The sequence below is a fragment of the Xenopus tropicalis genome, chromosome 7 (assembly GCF_000004195.4).
Source record: "Xenopus tropicalis strain Nigerian chromosome 7, UCB_Xtro_10.0, whole genome shotgun sequence".
Taxonomy (NCBI): domain Eukaryota; kingdom Metazoa; phylum Chordata; class Amphibia; order Anura; family Pipidae; genus Xenopus; species Xenopus tropicalis.
In genome coordinates, this window is record NC_030683.2 from 31939148 (window position 1) to 31959076 (window position 19929).

General features: G+C 41.0%; 1 protein-coding gene across 5 annotated transcripts in view; it reads right to left on the reverse strand.

The window, feature by feature from the left end:
* The window catches only part of ldb1 (LIM domain binding 1), a 124247-nt gene that overhangs the window by 8571 nt on the left and 95747 nt on the right, over positions 1-19929 (reverse strand). For all 5 annotated transcript variants that reach the window (XM_031904963.1, XM_031904965.1, XM_031904962.1 and 2 more), the window contains 5 exon segments: positions 3734-3836; positions 3186-3230; positions 2649-2724; positions 2123-2225; positions 679-851 (listed from right to left, as the gene is read on the reverse strand). In XM_031904963.1, coding sequence (XP_031760823.1) covers positions 679-851; positions 2123-2225; positions 2649-2724; positions 3186-3230; positions 3734-3836 — 500 coding nt within the window.

Genomic DNA, 19929 nt, shown 5'->3' on the forward strand with positions numbered 1-19929 from the left:
ACTAAAAAGAGTAACCAGTCCCCCCAGATGGCAATATTGTAATGACAATGGGCACAGTTGGTAATATTAGCTGAATGGAATATGAGATTCACTGGCCTAAACATATCTGATCATCTGTATGTCAGCTCAAGTGAGACTATTTTCACCCCAGGGTATCCAGGGATTGGACTGTTGACTATGAACAAGCCCAATCATGATACATAATACAGGATGTATGTGATTCTTTGACGGTTAAATGTAATGGATGTTAAACGGGGGGGAGGGGTTGGTGTTGTTCAAAGCTAATCTGTTTGGGGCTTTCTATGCAAGTAGAAGCAATCACCGCCTGAGAGCCAGGAAATGAAAATGGCAGGGCGAGACACAGCTGCCGCCAATCCCACTGAACAGGTTTGCCTTTTGCCATCAGTATGGGGTAGCAGAGCTGTTCTTGATGTCTGATCTTTGCAGTGTAGGTGGCAGAAGGGTGACTTGTGTAGGGACCCTATGACTGTTGACTTACTACTTTTTCTTGAAGCTTCAAAACCTTACAGTAAGTGGGCTTAAACAAAAAAGTCAGAAAATCTTGTACGGCCTCTGAATTTATTGTAGGAGTAAAAAAAGCCAAATAAAAACACACATCTTCATTCTTTTATCAGTTGACTTGTTAAACATTAACACAATATACTAGAGACTTCTTACCTGTGTGAACATAGGCTTGCCATGTTGTGTGACCATTGTGCATTGATCACAGTCGAGGGAAACAAAGTTATTGTGGAATGACTCCTTGGGGTGCTTCAAGACATAGTACAGCTCTGTGGCTCCTCCCTCAAAGATGCTGCGGAAATACCGAGGGATCAGCGTCCGTCCAATTGCTGAAGAGAACAAATACATTTGTTTATCAGGTCTTTCAGGTTACAGTATGCTGACCAATTGTGGGTTTAGGAACCAGTTGTTTGTATGGCTTTCTCACTGTGTATAGCAAGTGGAGGACCATAAGCCACACAATAAAATGTTTACCATTTCTAGGAGAGACTACATTTTTATGTTTTGTGGTTAAATGCCCAATGTGTTTACAACTTCAACCTCTGTTTAGCTAGTAGGAAGCAGGAGGAGGAAAAAAAAAAGGGGGGGGGGGGCTAGATGTGGCATCATTACTTCTACAAACTTTTTTCACACCCTAAAATAACTATGTAGGTTAAGAAAATATTGCCCCCAAATATCTTTCCTGTTAAATAAGAAACCCCTGTAAGATGCCATAGAGTGTCGCTATTTAGTGGGCCTGTTGGGGGCTGTTTGGGCCTTTGTGTAATTGAAATGCCAGGGCCTATTTTAAATCCAAGTCCAGGCCCGACTGACATATATAGTGGGGGCGCCAAGGTTGCTTCCTGGACCCTAAATAATGCTTGATGCCACTGATATTAATAAAGATTTTTTTCTTTTTTTTTTTCCAGAAAAGGTGGCAACCCTATTGCCAGCAGGGACCGAATTTCATTTCTTATAACATTTTTTTAAAAAAATTTTTAGGTAGTGAGAGAAAGCTAGAGCTATTCTCTGCATAACTGCTTTAACACTGTATAAAGGCCACAACAGTTTAATGTATCATAAAAAAACATTTCTGACCACTATATGGCAACATTTTGTTGACATCTCTCTGGGGCAGGCCAAGGCCAGTAATAGAGGTGCAAACATTAAATGTGTGTGCTAGCTCAGTGGTATCATCTGCTGCTTCTAATGATTATAAAGCAACAAGTATTTGTGCCATAAGTGATAAACTTATATCGCTTATGGCACAAAAACGTGTTGCTTTATAATCATTAGAAGCAGCAGAAAATACATGCTTGCATTCCAAATTCTTAGTACATTAAAAGGCAGGTATAAACACTTCTGTGGTGTTTGCCCTGTACCAAATCCCAGTGATATTAAAGAGGATGTTCGCCACTACACCAGAGTTACTTTTCCCTATTATATTTTTTCTTAAAATCGTCCCAAAAATGAAATTTTTATGATCTCCTTGCCCAGGTCAGGCCGTTGAGTATATAAATGTGTACAACTTCATATATTAGTCACTTTCAAATGCCAGCAACCAATGAACTAAGCTGTTACAGTTGCTTTGTTGGATGAGTCTGCAAGAAGAAAGACTCACTGTATCTCTTTGGTCCGTCCTCCAAACAAAAAGTGATGGTTAACATTGCATCATCTTCAAAAAACTCTGTGGTAAAAGCATCCCACCACAAATTGTCACATTCCTACAGAGAGAGAGAAAAATTGCATGAGAATGTGTATTAAGTTTCCATATTGTTAGACAAGGGTCCAACCACAGAGCTCTAGTACCATGGATTGCAAAAACTAGGTCCTGACCACATGTGGAGTGATAGGCATATTGGTTTCTATAGCCTCCTTAAACCATGCAAAGATGATGGTATATCTTTAATTTAAGACAAGAGTATGACTTAAAGAGCTAAACGCAGTGCATGGCTACCTTGACCTTAAGGCATGGTGCTCCCCATTGCTGTAAGACATTAGGCCCTGAGCACAACCTACAATAGCTCCCATATTGGTATATATGAGGAACACGGCTGTACACTGTCCTTTTTATTTACACTGCCAGTCAGCAGGCACAACACAAGTTAATGATGGTGGCTAAATAGATAACTCTCGTGCTAGCATACCTCTGTCCAATTTTGCAAACGTTTGTTCAGCTCAAATATTCTGTAGTCTGTCTGGTTCCCATATGGCGTATGCCTCCTGTTGCGCAAAAAATATAAAAACAAAAAACAACATCATTAAGGATACAATACTAGAACTCCCTGCCCAATGTAGTTCCAAAGACATGGACTAAGAAATGTACTTTATTCCATCTACTTTCTGCCAAAGAACAAAAGTGGACCACCACCAGAGGTACTGTATTCTGCACTTTATAGGCATGACATTAAATACACACTTGTGTATTAGCCGTAACTCAGTAGGGGCAAGCGGTTATGACAACTGAAAAATGTCCATGAAAAACCTTTGCTGCGTAAAATTAAGTCTGTAAAGTTTAGCAGATCTAAAGTTAACTCTAGTGACTGTGGTTGTAGTTCTGCTGCCCAAATGTAGTTAAGGCTCTACCATGAAACTAGCCATTACCTTCCATACAAACACAGATTAGCATGCTATTTTCCTCCTTTACTTAAAAAAATCTGTAAATTACACAAACACACACTTACCCTATCCCGGGCTCCAAATATGTTGGTGGATACATCGGGGTGGGCCTGAGGAACAAGATTAAGGGCAAGCAGTAATTAGTAACTTCAAGGGCTGAGCACACAACTCAAAAATTATCCCCCTTTTCTTTTAGAAATGTAGACTGCCAACAGTCATTAATACTTTTGGGTAGTTGGATAATTTGGCATATTACAGTAGGGAAACTTTTTAGCGGTTAGTCTTGCATCTATATAACCTTGCCTTGGCTTTTGACTAACATACTTTATAGGGCATTGACTAGCTAAACAGACACGGGGAGTGTCGGCCAGTTGTACTGCTTTCATGGCCGACTACTGTTTAGATGTCCAGGGCCCTTGAATGACATTTGACCCATCATTCTCTGGTCTGAGCTGACGGCTTCACACTCAAAAGTCACAACAATACAAGATCAGAGGAACTGTGCGATGTGTGTGTGCGCACAGATGAGGGGCACATAATTCATTCATTTGGGAACTGGGCCATGTGTGGCCAGGAACATCAGTAATTAAAGTGTTGAGTCAAAAGTCCTTACCCCACATCTCGATCCAGCATGGTGCCTGGGTGGAAGGGGGGGAAGGCGTTGCCGTTGGGGGGCTCCTTTGGCGAGTACAGCTTGAATGACTTAGAGGAACAGCCTGTTAGCAAAAAAGGAGACAAAAAATTGCAAAATGAAGTTAAAATGTTTTATTTATAATAGCAAGCAATTAATTCATCAAGTAAACATGTGCAAATGCCCCATCAGTCACTAACAAAAGCCTTCTTGGTACTGAACAGTCAAGTGCCTTTACACGTTTATACAGGTATCGGACCCCTTATCCGGAAACCCGTTATCCAGAATGCTCCGAATTACGGAATGCCCGTCTCCCATAGACTCCATTTTAATCAAATAATTCAGAATTTTAAAACTGATTTCCTTTTTCTATGTAGAAATAAAACAGAACCTTGTAATTGATTCCAACTAAGATATAATTAATCCTTATTGGATGCAAAACAATCCTATTGGGTTTAATTAATGTTTTATTGATTTTTTAGTAGACTTATGGTATTGAGATCCAAATTACGGAAAGACCCCTTATCCGGAATACCCTTGGTCCCGAGCATTCTGGATAATGGGTCCTATACCTGTACCAATTATTTGAATCATTTTGGAGAAACTGACACTTACATACAAATAAAATAACCAATAATTAAACAAAAAATGTAATAGTTTATGGGTTTGTGATTAAAGAGCTGTTATTCCATGCTAAGCAAGTAAACAAAAAAAGAGGGTGTAGGCAGCCAAACAATGCCCTAGTAAGTTCTCCTCCTTGTAACTATGTGGGGTCAAGCAGAACATCCAAAAGGTTACAGGTTACAAATAAGAAGAAATAACACATATACGTATTTGCACACAGCTTAAAGTCTTATTCCCTTTTCATAATCAGATCAGTTAAATCTTAAAACTAGACTGAAAATAAATAGGTCTACAGCGTGATATGGTCGGCCCATTCTTCCAGTGTCATTAACTCCAGGTTGTACAGGCTACATGAACGATGCTTACATTAACATTATGGTTGAACGTGATGGACGTACGTCTTTTTTTCAACCTAACTTATTTCAACCTAACTATGTTACACAGGACCTGAGCACCAGATAAAGTCTGCTAATTTCAATCACCATACCTTAAGTCTACTAAAAAATTAAATAAACCCAATAGTATTGTTTTGCCTTTAGTAAGATTTATATCTTAGTTGGGATCAAGTACAAAGTACTGTTTTATTATTACAGAGAAAAGGGAAATCATTTTTAAAAATTTTAAATATTTGATTATAATGGAGTCTATGGGAGATGGGCGTCCCATAATTTGGAGCTTTCTGGATACCAAGTTTACAGATAACAGATCTCATACCTGTAGCACCAATTATTCTCAACTGGAATGCCTGGGTCGCTGTAGGACATTCACCTTTTAGCTTTTAAGCATCTCCAAGATTACTTTGGCCCTTTGTTTGTTATCAGGTTCTGCTAAGAATCAACGTTCACCCAAGCTTATGTTATTTAGCAGTGAAACTGGTGCAGTATTTTTTTATTTTGCATTCTCCCCTTCAGCAGGACAGTGACCCAAAACACAAACCAAAGAAACACGGGAGTAGCCTAAGAACTAAACTGTTCTAGGCAAAACCCTGATGTCAGTCCCACTCAGAATAACCAAACTATTATATCAAAACATAATTCATAGAAATCCTAATTTTTAAAAGGGAATAATATGGAAAATATCCAGAGAATCAAATGTCTTTGGAAAAGAGCGCTACTGTGGCACACCACTACCCTGGTTGAAGTTGAAACAAAAGGACAAAAATATATTCTTGGTTGGTTAGGTTACTGGTATAGCTGGGTTTTAATTGTGCAATATTTACACCACATCTGTATTACATAATTAATAGAGAATTAAAAAATTTTACATATTAAACAAGATCCTGAATGTAAAAAAACATAGCGGCACCATATAAAGAATAACAGACACGAGGTTTCCGCTTTTCATGCTTTTTCACAGGTCTGTTAATCCGCTGCCTTCTGCTACATTGTTTCAAAAGTGAGGGCAGGGAATAGAAAGGGACAGGCAGTCACTGCTCTCAGTAGCAATTATATTTATGGACAATATTGAAACTACTGAAACTTTGTGATTAATGTAATGTATATTGGAAAGTGGCTAAGAATTATATTAGGCTTATTTTTATACTTGAGTTACTTCCCCCTTAAATCTGTGTAGGATTAAGCTCTCACGAGCAGGACCCTCCTTCTATGTTATCCTAACAATTGTAAATGTTTGTCTGTATGTTAAGTCTTGTATTTGTATCCCTTTACAATGCAGGAAATGATGACACTATATAAAAAAATAATAAAATATAGTTGTGCTGGGCTGATCTCTTAAACAGAAGGGCAAAACAGATACAAAGAGCACAAATACAAAGCTAAATGGAGAGATTTGTACCCATACAACATATTTTAACACCTCTATTCCTCCCAGGCTAGACAATACCTTTTTTGAGCCACTTGTTGCCATTATGCTCCATTGTTTATATTATTTGCATAACAGAAGTGTGAATAACTACATAACAATGGGAAGTATCATGTATACAAATAACCTCTTTTGCAGTTGAATCATATGGGTGGCTTTAGTGCATTCACTCACTGTAGGCTTTATGTTATTGTTCCTAAACAGCCACTACACCCGTAACATTTTCCTACTGAGTTGCTGTTAGTATGGCGCTGCCATCATTTTAGGGTTGTTTCTTTGTGAAATCCTATGTATCCCTGTAATGAAACATGCCGAAGAGTAAAGACAAATGTAAGGGAACCCCCTGTTCCAGGCACCGTTCATGCTGAAATGACGGGATTATTCCTTTATTAGCCACACAATGATGAAATCAGGTCATGCCCCCAGGCTGCCAGACCCTGATCCCTGCTGTTTTCTTTGAAGGAGAAAGAGATAACATGGCAAGTGATAAGGAAGGTTGTATCAAGACTGTTTGGAGTCATGGGCAAGAGGACTACTGAGCCGAGTCAGTCGCCACACATATAAAAAAAAAAAAATCCAGTTGGTTGTGCCTACAAGACGCAGCTGGAGAGAAGCGCCACGCCACAAGTGACCGAGTAAACAGTTTATTGGCCAGTGCATAGGGCTGTTAGATGGGCCTTCCTAACCAATATTTGCCCGAAAATTGGGCTGATTTAAAAATCAGGTTGGGGCAAGGAGCTCTTTTAATTAAAAAAAAGGTCATATTTTTCATTGGAGATAACCAAGCTTCTCCCTTTAAGCTACTGCCTTTATTAAGCTTTCAGAAAAGAAGCAGCTCACTATACAGAGGCCTTATCAATTTGGTCATTTGGTTTCCTCTCTTTTCTTCCTAAAGGTGGACATACACGTACCGATATTATCGTACGAAACCTCGTTTCGTACGATAATCGGTGCGTGTATGGTATGTCGGCAAGTCGACCGATATCGCAGGAACCTGCTGATATCGGACGACTCACCGATCGGACCAGTTTGAAAATTTTCATCGGGCGCCATAGAAGGCGCCTGACCAAAATTCTCCCTTCAGATCTGAATCGGCAGAAGGAGGTAGAAATCCTATTGTTTCTACCTCCTTACCTGCCGGATTCAGCCCTGAATGGTGTGTGGCGGATCTTACAATGTTTCGTGCGACCGATGGTCGTACGAAACATCGTCAGATCGCCACGAGTATGGCCACCTTAAATCTGACTGGGCAGAACCAGGAAGTCATAAAATGAAAGTAGTTTCAGTTGCTTGCAGTTGTTTAGTGTAATAAACACACACAGATTTGTTAATTACAGCAGCCTAAAATGCTATTCAGTTTAGGCCTTATTCATCAAGCTCAAGTTGCGAAATAGAGTATCACCCCACTGGAAAATATTTCTGGTACTTGCCATGTACTAAGAAGCAGTTACACTTTAGAAGTTCATGTGGTTCTTCTGGGCAGCTAATAAAATGGGCAGTCCATAGATAGGCGCATTATACAGAAGGCTCTTCTTTAAATCAAAACACTGGGAGAATACTGCACTATAGGAGCAACACAATGCCATGTTGCCAAGAAAGTATACCCTCTCATCCACTGCTTTCTCGAATTTCTCAGAAGCGATTATTAAGAATGGTTGGTCTCCCTGCCGGTATTAAACCAACCAACGCTATGTACATACACAGGAGCCCGACACTCTCCCTTGCTATTAGCAAAGACAGAAATCGGCAATTAGCGCCACTCAGTTTAAAGGAACACTTACACACTAATGTTTCTATTCATTTTTAATAGTAATGTATGAATGGCAAGGAAGTGCTTTTTGAACCAATTAACGGCTACAAAAGTTCAGGCAGTACATCCCTGCATTAAACCAAACAAAGTGCCTTTTCCAAACGGCCTGGAAACAAACTAGCTTTGCACCAATTCCAGCAACATTGCCACCCACTGTATTCTAGATGATGCCTGCGGCCATAATTAAACACAGGGAAAGTTGCACAAAACAAGACAATGGTTACCCTATGGAGTAAGACACACGTGATGTAGCTAAGCTCAGAAGCACACATGCAGTGAGAAATATGTTCAAACAACCAATGAAGAGGAGCCTGGTGGGATGTTGCTAATGATATATTGGGCGTTCTCGCTCCTTGCCCTTAGAATTAGCAGTTAACAACAAAAGGGTACCAGAGCTGAACAAAATCCACATTGGCTGTCAGTTGCTGCTGTGAGCTGCCCATTTTTACAGCATCTATAGCTGAATGATAGAAAGCAAAACACTCTTACACATATAAATCACAAGTCTGCCCATGCTACTCCCTTTGCCAAAGTTTCCCCCTCTTTCAACAAAACTAACCAAACTGTTAATCCACAAAACTGATAAGTGGTTGCATTTGTTATACATTTGCTTTAAAGGGAATATAAACCCCAAAATAAAATCTGGCATAAGGGGAAAAAACTGAATTCTAATCAATTCTGCAATATGTATTCATTAAATTGCCAATGGTTTTTATAGTGATCTGTAAACATAACTGCAACTGAAAGCACATTTGTCCCTATCTGCAGCCTAGCATGCTTCTGCAGGTCTGCTTATCATCTGGCTTCTGCTACTTTGTTGCCACCATCAGGGCAGACAGATACCGCTTCAGTGTTTTCAAATAACCTTTAAAATCACTAAAAATAAAAATGTGCAATGAATGTTTATTCAGGCTTCTTAGGCTTACTATTTCTTTTAGCAGGTAAAGTTACATTAACATTTAAGACATTTTGGAGTAGACTAGCTGCATGCAGCCCCCCCCCCCCCCATTTGCATTCTCACTCAGACACCAAACTTCTCCCCCCCCCCCCCCCCCAATACAATTGCAGAGTCTGCGGTAGTGTCTCTTTAAACGTAGGGTTATCCTCCCTCCAGCGGAGGGGCCATTGTTCCCTTGCCGGGTTGCTTGTTCAAGCACTTGTCCTTCATAGGCATCTATTGTCTCTTGTTTAATGCAGACGTTGTGTTCTGACAATCTGGCAAAATGTCCTTCAACCATAAGCACTCAGAACTAGGGGCCAGGAGACAAAACATATTGTCCGGCCATTCTGTCCATTTCCCTGGTTACTGCTGCATGGCCCCGGACAGCAAGGAGACACTTTACAAGCACCAGTTCAGGTCTGCTTGTAAAAGCCAACCAACCGTGCCCGTAACCACAGGCTAGGGAGCCATTTTTGCCTTATTTTGAGCACTTTTACATAAAAACATTGGGGCAGAACCCCCCCATTTAGTATGATCACCGCTTGCCTGATCCCCATGAAAAAAAATAATTGAAAACACAATGGCCCCTTGGTCTTGCATAACTGCCCAAATATAAAACAGTCTGATTATGAGAATTTAGGGGAAAAACGTGTATGTCCTAAATCTGAGCCCTTTGTTGCACTTTTGTTTTATATAGCCAGAAATGTTGAGTACTTTTGAGAGCAGGATCTTTCTGCCCCTTGCTATTCTCTGCACAGGCGGTATGTACCCCCCATTTTAAGATTCTTTCTCCCAGTCTACCGGAAACTCAGGGTGACTGTTCATTTCCCTCTTTTAATTTTTTAGGTATTCATAAAGGTACAATCTGGGCCTGACATGCCTATTTCTAAATAGGAGGAGGCTGGTGAAATCACTTTTTTTTTTTTTTTTTTAAATTTACAGCTACTGATGTGAATTAACAGCTGTGTTCCAATTGGATCTTGGCCTTATAAGCCACCAAGGATCCTGCGGATGCATGGCTGACGTCTAGCAGGGATTTAAGTAAACATCTGCTGTATATGTAACATACAGAGTAGTGCGAAGCTGAACATACAGATAAAGCAGTTAGCCATATCTGCCTATCAAAGGTGGATTGCAGCAGGTAAAGAGATCTTAGAGGGCCACTTTACTGAGCACTTACAAGATTTGTTGTTTTTTTTTTGGGCCAAGTACCCATGAGCACTTGCTGCACTTGCCTTTATGCTCATTATCCTCTCACTTAACTGCTGGTAAATTGTAGGTTCACATTTTGATTGCCAGTGGGGCTTATATTCTATAGATGATATTTTATTCCTACAGAGGCAGCAGTATGGCAGCATGGAGTGTTTTGGTGCGAGTATAAAAACATATATGTGTACACATACACAACAAATATTAAACATAGTTAAACACGTTTTCCAGATTATATAAATTGCAGATGCAGCGGCCATTTCCTTCTTCTTATGTGCTGTGCAACTCATTGCATGTAGAGGGCCAAATGTTTCTCATAAAGCTGGACTTAATTAAAATGATGACATCCTACAGTGAAGTCTATGGAGCATTTGAGCAGACTGGGGGCCATAAAAACCTTTGAAAGTACACATCATCCAGCTGGACAACCCTGGTTTAGATGATACCCTGCTCTAACCTATTGGTTTATAGCAGAAGGGATACTCCGTGATAGGGCAGTCAGACACTTGTCCAACAGCAGCCCCTTTGGCAAGCAACATTCTCTATCTGAGTACTACCCCAATGCCACTGACAATGCCAAAGGCAGCCTAGTAGTATCTGTGCAAATCCACATGTATTACATCATTGGGATGGTATAAATGTGTGTTTCTCAACTATGAAGTCATTTGGGCAGATATGAACACAATTATAAATATTCTGTTGAAATAATATTTTAAATAAAAATAATGCCATGAATGAGAATATGCTATGCAGCCGTAAAGGGGAGCCACTTTCTTTATTTCAAAGGTATGGCTCCATGAGGCTAGTACGTAAATGGTATGCAATACAGAAAGGGCGCAGACCTAACTAATATTAGAATTATCAAATTAATTTTTAATGTTTGGGTAGCTCTGTACCCTCCCTGTTTTTATGCGTAAGACTAGCCATCCAGAAGACAACTGCATTTTACAGTTTGTAGATCAAATATACATACAGTTACCAATAACAAATTGGTAACGCCAATCTGCATTATTATAGTGGCAATCAAAGATAGAGCTGCTTTTAGTCCACGGATCTACACAAGCAAAATCCACTGTGTGGCCATTATCAGACAGATTCCAGGCCAGGCAACAGGCACAAATATGAAAGCAGAGGGGTTTTAAAATATTTATTTTCCCCACAACATGCATCATAGGCCTTAGGCACAGCATACTCTAATGTAGACTATTTACAGAGGTGCAGAAAAGGCTTTATGCAGAAAATAAAAACTGACCACATTCAGATTTCATGCAAATACTTTAGTCAATGAAGCTGGTATATGCCACATTTTAGGCTAGAAAAACCAGTGCCCGGTGAGAACACCAGCTTCAAACAATTATTTTAGTAATTTTGCCTTATCTTGAAGCAGAACAAAGCATATATAAATGCCTCTGGGTTTTGCTTATTCTGGTTCATCTTAGCAGCACATGTCTCTCAGGTACTTGCCCAGCGCTAAATATTAACAGGAGTTTGCTGGTCACTAATAAAGATTAGGTCATTTACAGGGATTAAAAAAAATATATTGCATCTACCTAACAAACCACAACCGATCTCACTGGCACAAACCTGAGCCACACACTCATAAAGCTATGTAATGATTTGTATCAGTGATCCCCAGCCAGTGGCTCAGGGGCAACATGTTGCTCCCCAACCCCTTGGATGTTGCTCTCAGTGCCCCCAAACCAGGGAGTTATTTTTGAACTCCTGACTTGGTGGCAAGTTTTGGTTGGATAAAAACAAGACTTAAGGTCCCCATACACAGGCCGACTATAGCTGCCGATATCGGTCCCTTGGACCGATTCGGCAGCTAATCGGCCCGTGTATGGGGAGAGCAGAGCGGCCTGGCCGACTGATATCTGGCCTGAAATTGGCCAGATCTCGATCGGCCAGGTTAGAAAATCCGGTCAGATCGGGGACCGCATCGGCTCGTTGATGCGGTCCCCGATCCGACTGCCCCATTGCCGCCCACATAATCGGATTATTTTTTTTTTTTTTACCTAAATGCTCCCCGATATCGCCCACCCGTAGGTGGGGATATCGGGGGAAGATCCGCTCGCTTGGCGACATCGCCAAGCGAGCGGATCTGCTCGTGTATGGCCACCTTTACTGCCAAATAAAGCTGTAAGCTGATAATGTGCATAGAGGCTACCTAATAGCCAATCTTATCCCTTGTTTGGCACCTCCATGAACTTTTATGATGCTTGTGTTGCTCTCCAAGTCTTTTTGCATTTAACTGTGGCTTACAAGTAAGAAAGGTCGGGGAACCCTGATTTATATGATGTGGAATTGCATATAAGTTGGTCCAACTATAAACCAAAGCGCTGACACTCTCATTGTCCTACAGGATTTGAAAATCAGCTCGACAGATATCTGTCCAAATATTGGTCAGGTAGGCCTTCCTGAGGGTCGATACATAGGGCAATAAGTTGCCAACTCAGTCTGAAAGGGGCCAAGTCAGCAGCTTTTATTGGCCAGTGTATGGCATTTCTAAACAGCACAATGTGCAATTGCTGAAATATTCCATAACGAAGTACAATGATAACGTTAACTCATATGTAAGGACTTCAACCAACCTTTACCATTAGTTTGTGCCAGCATGGTTTTATGCGTAACAGATCTTGCCAGACTAATTTAGTCGCCTTTTATGAGGAGGTGAGCAGGAACCTTGATGCTGGAATGGCAGTTGATGTCATCTACTTAGATTTTGCTAAAGCGTTTGATACAGTACCTCACAGAAGGTTAATGATCAAATTGAGGAATATTGGCCTAGAACATAATATTTGTAATTGGATAGAGAACTGGCTGAAGGATAGAGTACAAAGAGTGGTGGTAAATGGAACATTTTCTAATTGGGCCAGTGTGGTTAGTGGAGTACCGCAGGGGTCAGTCCTTGGTCCTTTGCTTTTTAGCTTGTTTATTAATGACCTGGAGGTGGGCATAGACAGTACTGTTTCTATTTTTGCTGATGACACTAAATTGTGCAAAACTATAAGTTCCATGCAGGATGCTGCCGCTTTGCAGAGCGATTTGACAAAATTGGAAAACTGGGCAGCAAACTGGAAAATGAGGTTCAATGTTGACAAGTGCAAAGTTATGCACTTTGGTAGAAATAATATAAACGCAAACTATCTACTGAATGGTAGTGTGTTGGGGGCATCCTTAATGGAGAAGGATCTAGGGGTTTTTGTAGATCACAAGTTGTCCAATTCCATGCAGTGTCATTCTGTGGCTACTAAAGCAAATAAAGTGCTGTCTTGTATAAAAAAGGGCATTGACTCAAGGGATGAGAACATATTTTTGCCTCTTTATAGGTCCCTGGTAAGGCCTCACCTTGAGTATGCAGTGCAGTTTTGGGCTCCAGTCCTTAAGAAGGATATTAATGAGCTGGAGAGAGTGCAGAGACGTGCAACTAAACTGGTAAAGGGGATGGAAGATTTAAGCTAGGAGGTTAGACTGTCGAGGTTGGGGTTGTTTTCTCTGGAAAAGAGGCGCTTGCGAGGGGACATGATTACTCTGTACAAGTACATTAGAGGGGATTATAGGCAGTTGGGGGATGTTCTTTTTTCCCATAAAAACAATCAACGCACCAGAGGTCACCCCTATAGATTAGAGGAACAGAGCTTCCATTTGAAGCAGCGTAGGTGGTTTTTCACGGTGAGGGCAGTGAGGTTGGGGAATGCCCTTCCTAGAGATGTTGTTATGGCAGACTCTGTTAATGCCTTTAAGAGGGGCCTGGTTTAGTTTTTGAACAAGCAGAATATCCAAGGCTATTGTGATACTAATATCTAGAGTTAGTATTACTGGTTGTATATATATAGTTTATGTATGTGAGTGTATAGATTGGTTAGTATAGGTTGTGTGCTGGGTTTACTCGGATGGGTTGAACTTGATGGACAATGGTCTTTTTTCAACCCTATGTAACTATGTAACCTTTATAAACCATGCCATATACTTTACCATAACTTTTACGCTGTTTACTGGTGAAAAATATATCACACAACTTAAAATTTGCCCCTAAGCCTCAGCAGCGATGACTGCCCTTTGCCATTCCAAGTTGCTTCTGTTTATGACACCCCCTGTTTATAGGTCACCATGCCCAGTGCCACTAACACATTCTTTTATTGTAGGTATTTTACCAAGGACTTAAGGTGGCCACACATGTGGCGATCTGCGATCTTTTGTGCGACCATCGGTCGCACAAAAGATCGTCAGAGCCGCTACTAACTTTCAGGGCTGAAACGGCAGATAAGGAGGTAGAAACAATAGGATTTCTACCTCCTTCTGCCGATTCAGCCCCGACGGCAGATTTTGCTCAGGCGCCTTCTATGGCGCCCGATCAAAATCTTTTAATTGGCCGATCGGCGAGTCGACCGATATCAGCAGCTTCCTGCGATACCGGTCGACTCGCTGACTTGCCATACACGCACCGAATTTCGTACGATATTATCGGTGCATTTATGGCCAGCTTTAGGCTACTGCTAAGCTCCAAAAAGCTCAAGTATGCAGTTCCGTGCTAAAATCCACTCCATGTGTCTGCACCTGGGCTGAGGCAGTGGTTCCCAACGCAGGAGCAAAAATACATTTTTTTTTTTTTATTAAGTATAGGGGCGGATTCTTAGCCTAGTTCTTCCGTAGGCTGAGAATTCGTCCCATGTGGCAGTAACCTAAAGTGACAGAATTATGGCAGGCAAACAAACCTACCAGTAAGGCTGCTGTCATGCACACTGTTTTCTCTGTTTACATAAATACACTTGGGGAGAGAATTCCTCCTCATGGTTAGTATGCACTAATATACAGGGCACCTGGCTGTCAGTCCACACACAGGATAGATTTTGGTGCGAAAATGCAGAGAGTATACAGGAGAAAAACCAACCCAAATATAAAGATAGAAAAGTCTGCAAGATACCAAGGCTGTGCAGAAGAAGCAAGAGACCACCATTAGGCCCTCTGGATCTTTAAAAACACAATCAGGCTAGAAAACATGACTCAAAATAAAACCACACATCAGGGACTGTGTTTCTTGCCTCCAAAAATCCCACCTAAAGAAAAGCAAATCCACTACCCTCTCCGGAATCTGCAGCTTCCAACCCGATAAACCACCTCACCCTCAAACACTTCCCAGGCAGTCACATGACATATCTACTTCCTTCCTGCCAAAAGCACTCTAAGGGGCTGATTTACTTACCCACGAACGGGTCGAATGGAGTCCGATTGCGTTTTTTTCGTAATGATCGGTACTTTGCGATTTTTTCGTATGTTTTGCGATTTTTTCGGATTCTTTACGAATTTTTCGGATCCAATACGATTTTTGCGTAAAAACGCGAGTTTTCCTATCCATTACGAAAGTTGCGTAAAAAGTTGCGCATTTTGCGTAGCGTTAAAACTTACGCGAAAAGTTGCGCATTTTTCGTAGCGTTAAGTTTTAACGCTACGAAAAATGCACAACTTTTCGCGTAAGTTTTAACGCTACGCAAAATGCGCAACTTTTTACGCAACTTTCGTAATGGATACGAAAAACTCGCGTTTTTACGCAAAAATCGTATTGGATCCGAAAAATTCGTACAGAATCCGAAAAAATCGCAAAACATACGAAAAAGTCGCAAAATATTCGTTTTCAAGTCGGAACTTTTCCAATTCGGGTCGGATTCGTGGGTTAGTAAATCAGCCCCTAAATCAAGCTTTACGGCCAACACCAGATTTATAATAGTAACTTGTCTGTAATATTTATGCACATTAATGTGGATTCAGTTATTTACACCATTATAACATGGACCAACCAGGCATTTTATTTGTCATCTCCAAAAGCCAAGTGCAAGCTATGGTCTTCTACTGTACTGCTCCCCTTATCAACCCAAAACGACCCACTGCTGTACTTTTCTAGTACAATTCTATATGTCTTTGCCATGTCTGAATGCCAACTGGCCCGCATGTACTCTGGGCAGAGCCTCTTGTCTGGTACCAGTATGGCACCTCTAGAAACATCCAGGTTTTTAGTTAAAGTACAATGCCACCTGGAAATCACTGGCTACCCCTTATTGCCACCCCTATACGACAACTATACCCCAAGAGTTATTGAATGATTAGGAATTGTACCAGTTTTGTGCTTAAAGCAGTGGCACATGGGGCAAATTTGCCTCCAATGAACTGGAAATCGCAATAGCAGTAAAATGGTCAAATTGCCTGTCCAAAGACCTTCATTGTAATAGTCCTGACCCTGCCAGTGTGCCATAGGGAGGTCAGCCAATTATTGCTCCAAAAGCTGGCAGTGAGCATGCAATAGCTCTAAGGGCGTACAAGCATGCACGCAGTCTGCATAGTTAGAATAACTGTGCCATTCCCATCACCATGATAGGACCGAGAAGGTATGCCCACAGGGGATCCAGAGTAGGTCAGTGGGACAAGCTTTCGAATATTAACTAAAATGTATGTTTAATAAATGAAAACTGAGCAGTTACCAAAGAAAAGCCTACAAACTGTGACTGTATACAAACAATGCAAGTGGCAATGCTTTATTTACACAAACTCCCAGGCTACTGTGTATCCTCATTATCATTCCAGGTAGACTGGAACTGCATGTTTATTCCAAACACTGCACACCCCTTTTCACAAAAGGCAGACAAACCTCTAAAATATGGGCGTCTTAAAGGAACAGTAACACAGTAGTTGAGGTTGAAACAAGACAAGTTCATTAAGTTCAACCTTTTTGCCTAAGTGTACCTGCCTGCTGTTCCATCAAAGGCAGTTCTAGATGCCCAAGGATATCTTGCGCCCATTCACAAACAATTGAGAAATTCATTTTCAAATACTCAATTTTCCCAGCTCACAGCATCCCAACTTTACAGCTACATTGTATTCCATGTTGTGCTACATTGTACTGTAAGTCAGAACCACATTGCAGAAGCACCTTATGTCTCATACTCCTTTCCTTTTAGAGTGTAAGCTCTTACGAGCAGATCAGAAGATCAGAGCTGGCCACAAGCAGGCAAGCCTTCTGGTTATCCAAGCATTTAGGCCCAATATTGCATTATCTTGCTAACCAACCCACATAGACCAATTGCACTGATCATTGATCATTAAGTGCAGACCCGGGTTGACCTCGGACAAAAAGAGTTATACATGAGTTGAAGGTTGGGTATCTCTTCTATAAACTTATTGCTACATTGCCCTACTTTTGGTACTACTACAGGCCTTCTCTTATCTCCTAGACACATAATTATCCATTTAACTTTTCTGCACCAAGCAAAGGCACACGGATATCACACAGATATACAAAAGAGAAAAATGTATATTCATATTAGGGCAGCAAACATAATAAGTCACTAAACTCTTATTTTTAGAGAACTCTATTCTTGTGGCAGCACCTACCAGCTTTTGGAAGTCACTCAATCCCTTTAAATGTTAAACAAAAGTGCAGACTGCAAGCTCTAAGCAATGCATACAGCTATTCACAATAGTATCCATCAACTTCTGCCATGTCTCTTCAGTATAGGTGGTACCCATGGGCTATATGGTACACCAACATGCCATGCAGCACTGCAAGCACATGATCGCAAGATTGGTTTGTTGTACCCAGTGTGATGCCTTCTGCAAGTCAAGATGCATTGCACACTTGATTTACAAACTTGGGCAAATGAAAGGAAACTAAAAATGTTTAGAAAAGGCTCTACCAATGCTTTATGTGTGGGGTAGACTAATAACCCACTAACAGGGGTGACTAATATACCTGCAACTATTGGGGAATGGTGGGAAATTGAGTTTCATGGGTAAAGGGCTGCAAGGTATTTTGGAGAGCCATGACTTGTGGAAAAGTTACCTGAGGCCCTCCTGGTAGCGTTGAACTAAATCTCTACTCACTTAGCCGGGTGCTGAAGTTGTAGTTTATAATCAAGGAAGTAATATCCATAACCAATGAAGAACAGGAATACAAAAAGCATCAAAGCAGTCAGTATAAATTAGCAGAGAATAGAATGCACCCCAGTTCTTTGCATTTTAAGGTCAAAAAGCTGACTTACTTCAGGAATTCACCTACATATACTAATTTAAAGGGAAATAAACAGTGAGTAATTGGTGTATCGATAAGGTAACGAGTGCATAAATCTTACACAGCACAATGGTGCAAAGTGGGCAAGAACGACAAAGTAAGGTTTTGCTCATCAGAAACCCAAGCTGGTTTGTTTTACCAAGCAGAGATTATGAATGCAGCAGAAAAGCAAGTGAAGGGGGATGGGGCTGCAAGGCAAGGGGGTGGGGGTCTCTATCACTGCTTCCTCTAAGCACTGTCTCATTAACCACTTCATGTCTGGCCCACTACTCATACACAGTAAGGAAAAGATCCCATATTAAACAATGGGGTTGTATAAAGTGTACTCTCTGTAGGAAGCATTCAACAGTGTAACACCAACACCCCCATAAAGGTATATATGGGGGGGGGGGGTCCCTGTAATTCCAACCGTGATTCCAACAATCCCAAGCTATTGTATCACACCCATACAAACAAACCTGCTTGTCGATGACAGAACACCATTTCCTTTCAGGCCCCCTACCACGTACTAGGCACCCATAGCAGCTGGACATCCGTTGCCCATAATGGCCAGTCTTGTGGCCATATTAAAGGCAGAGCCCTAGAATGAACCTAAGTGGTTAGCGGAAGGCCTACTACCAGCAGCTCACTGAACTGGCACAATATCAAGTCAATAAACAATAGGAAGCACAATACAGGGAACCCCCTAACCTACAGAACGAGCTGGGAAAATACAACTGCGTAACAGCCTGGGCCCCAGATAGGAAGGGCAACGGGTCACGTTGTGTTAAATGCCTAAAATTCAACAGAGAATGGAAACGACCAACAGTAAGAGAAAATGAGAGGTTTGCACAGCAGGTATTACAGGACATGTGTGTCAACAGCAAGTAAACATCAAATAGGAGTTACACACCAGATTATTCTCCCTACTTTGTAGATTGTTGTGCCTTTTTGTATCAGAGTGTACTATGGGGTGATCACTAAATATGAATATACAGCACCCCCAGCCAAGACATACTGCAGCCAGGGATGGTGGTAGTAGTAGTTCAGTAGCTGGTGAGCAGTGTGTGCAAAAAATCGTATTCTAAATATACTATGAGACCCCCCCACCCACACAGATCTATACACAATTATATATAAAATCTCTTTTATGTCCACAGATTCACATTCCAAACAGACACAAAGTTACGTTTTATCTTTGTAAACTAATTTCCAAAGCACACTAAACAAAATAATACAGGCAGAAAGGCAACATTACATGCAATATCCCTGCACAAGAAATGCATATTGCCCCTCAGTGTATCCTATTAAAAGACTACAATACAAAATAAACTTTATAACACAAGACAGAACTTCCAGCAGCCAAAATCCAGAGATTAAAGCCGGACAGGTAGTCTGGTGCCTACGGAAGGGACCACAAAATGCAGTGAATTGTTTTTTTTAAAGTTATTAAGTTATTGAACCTGCTGCTGTTGAACTACAGCTCCCAAATATACCTCAATAACAGAAGGTGTTGGGGGATGGAGTTTAGCAATGTCAGGAAATGCCTAAAACAAATCAAATATTAATTAGAAACCCAACATGGAAGTTTTACCTGCATGTGTAATACACACTAGCACCCACGCTCCTATACACAGGCCCAGGACACAGTACAATGTGCTTAGGCCTCTGTAGGCAAAGTCAATGCAATATGGCGAGTTATTGAATTAAACCCCCACTTTCCCTAAACAAATAAA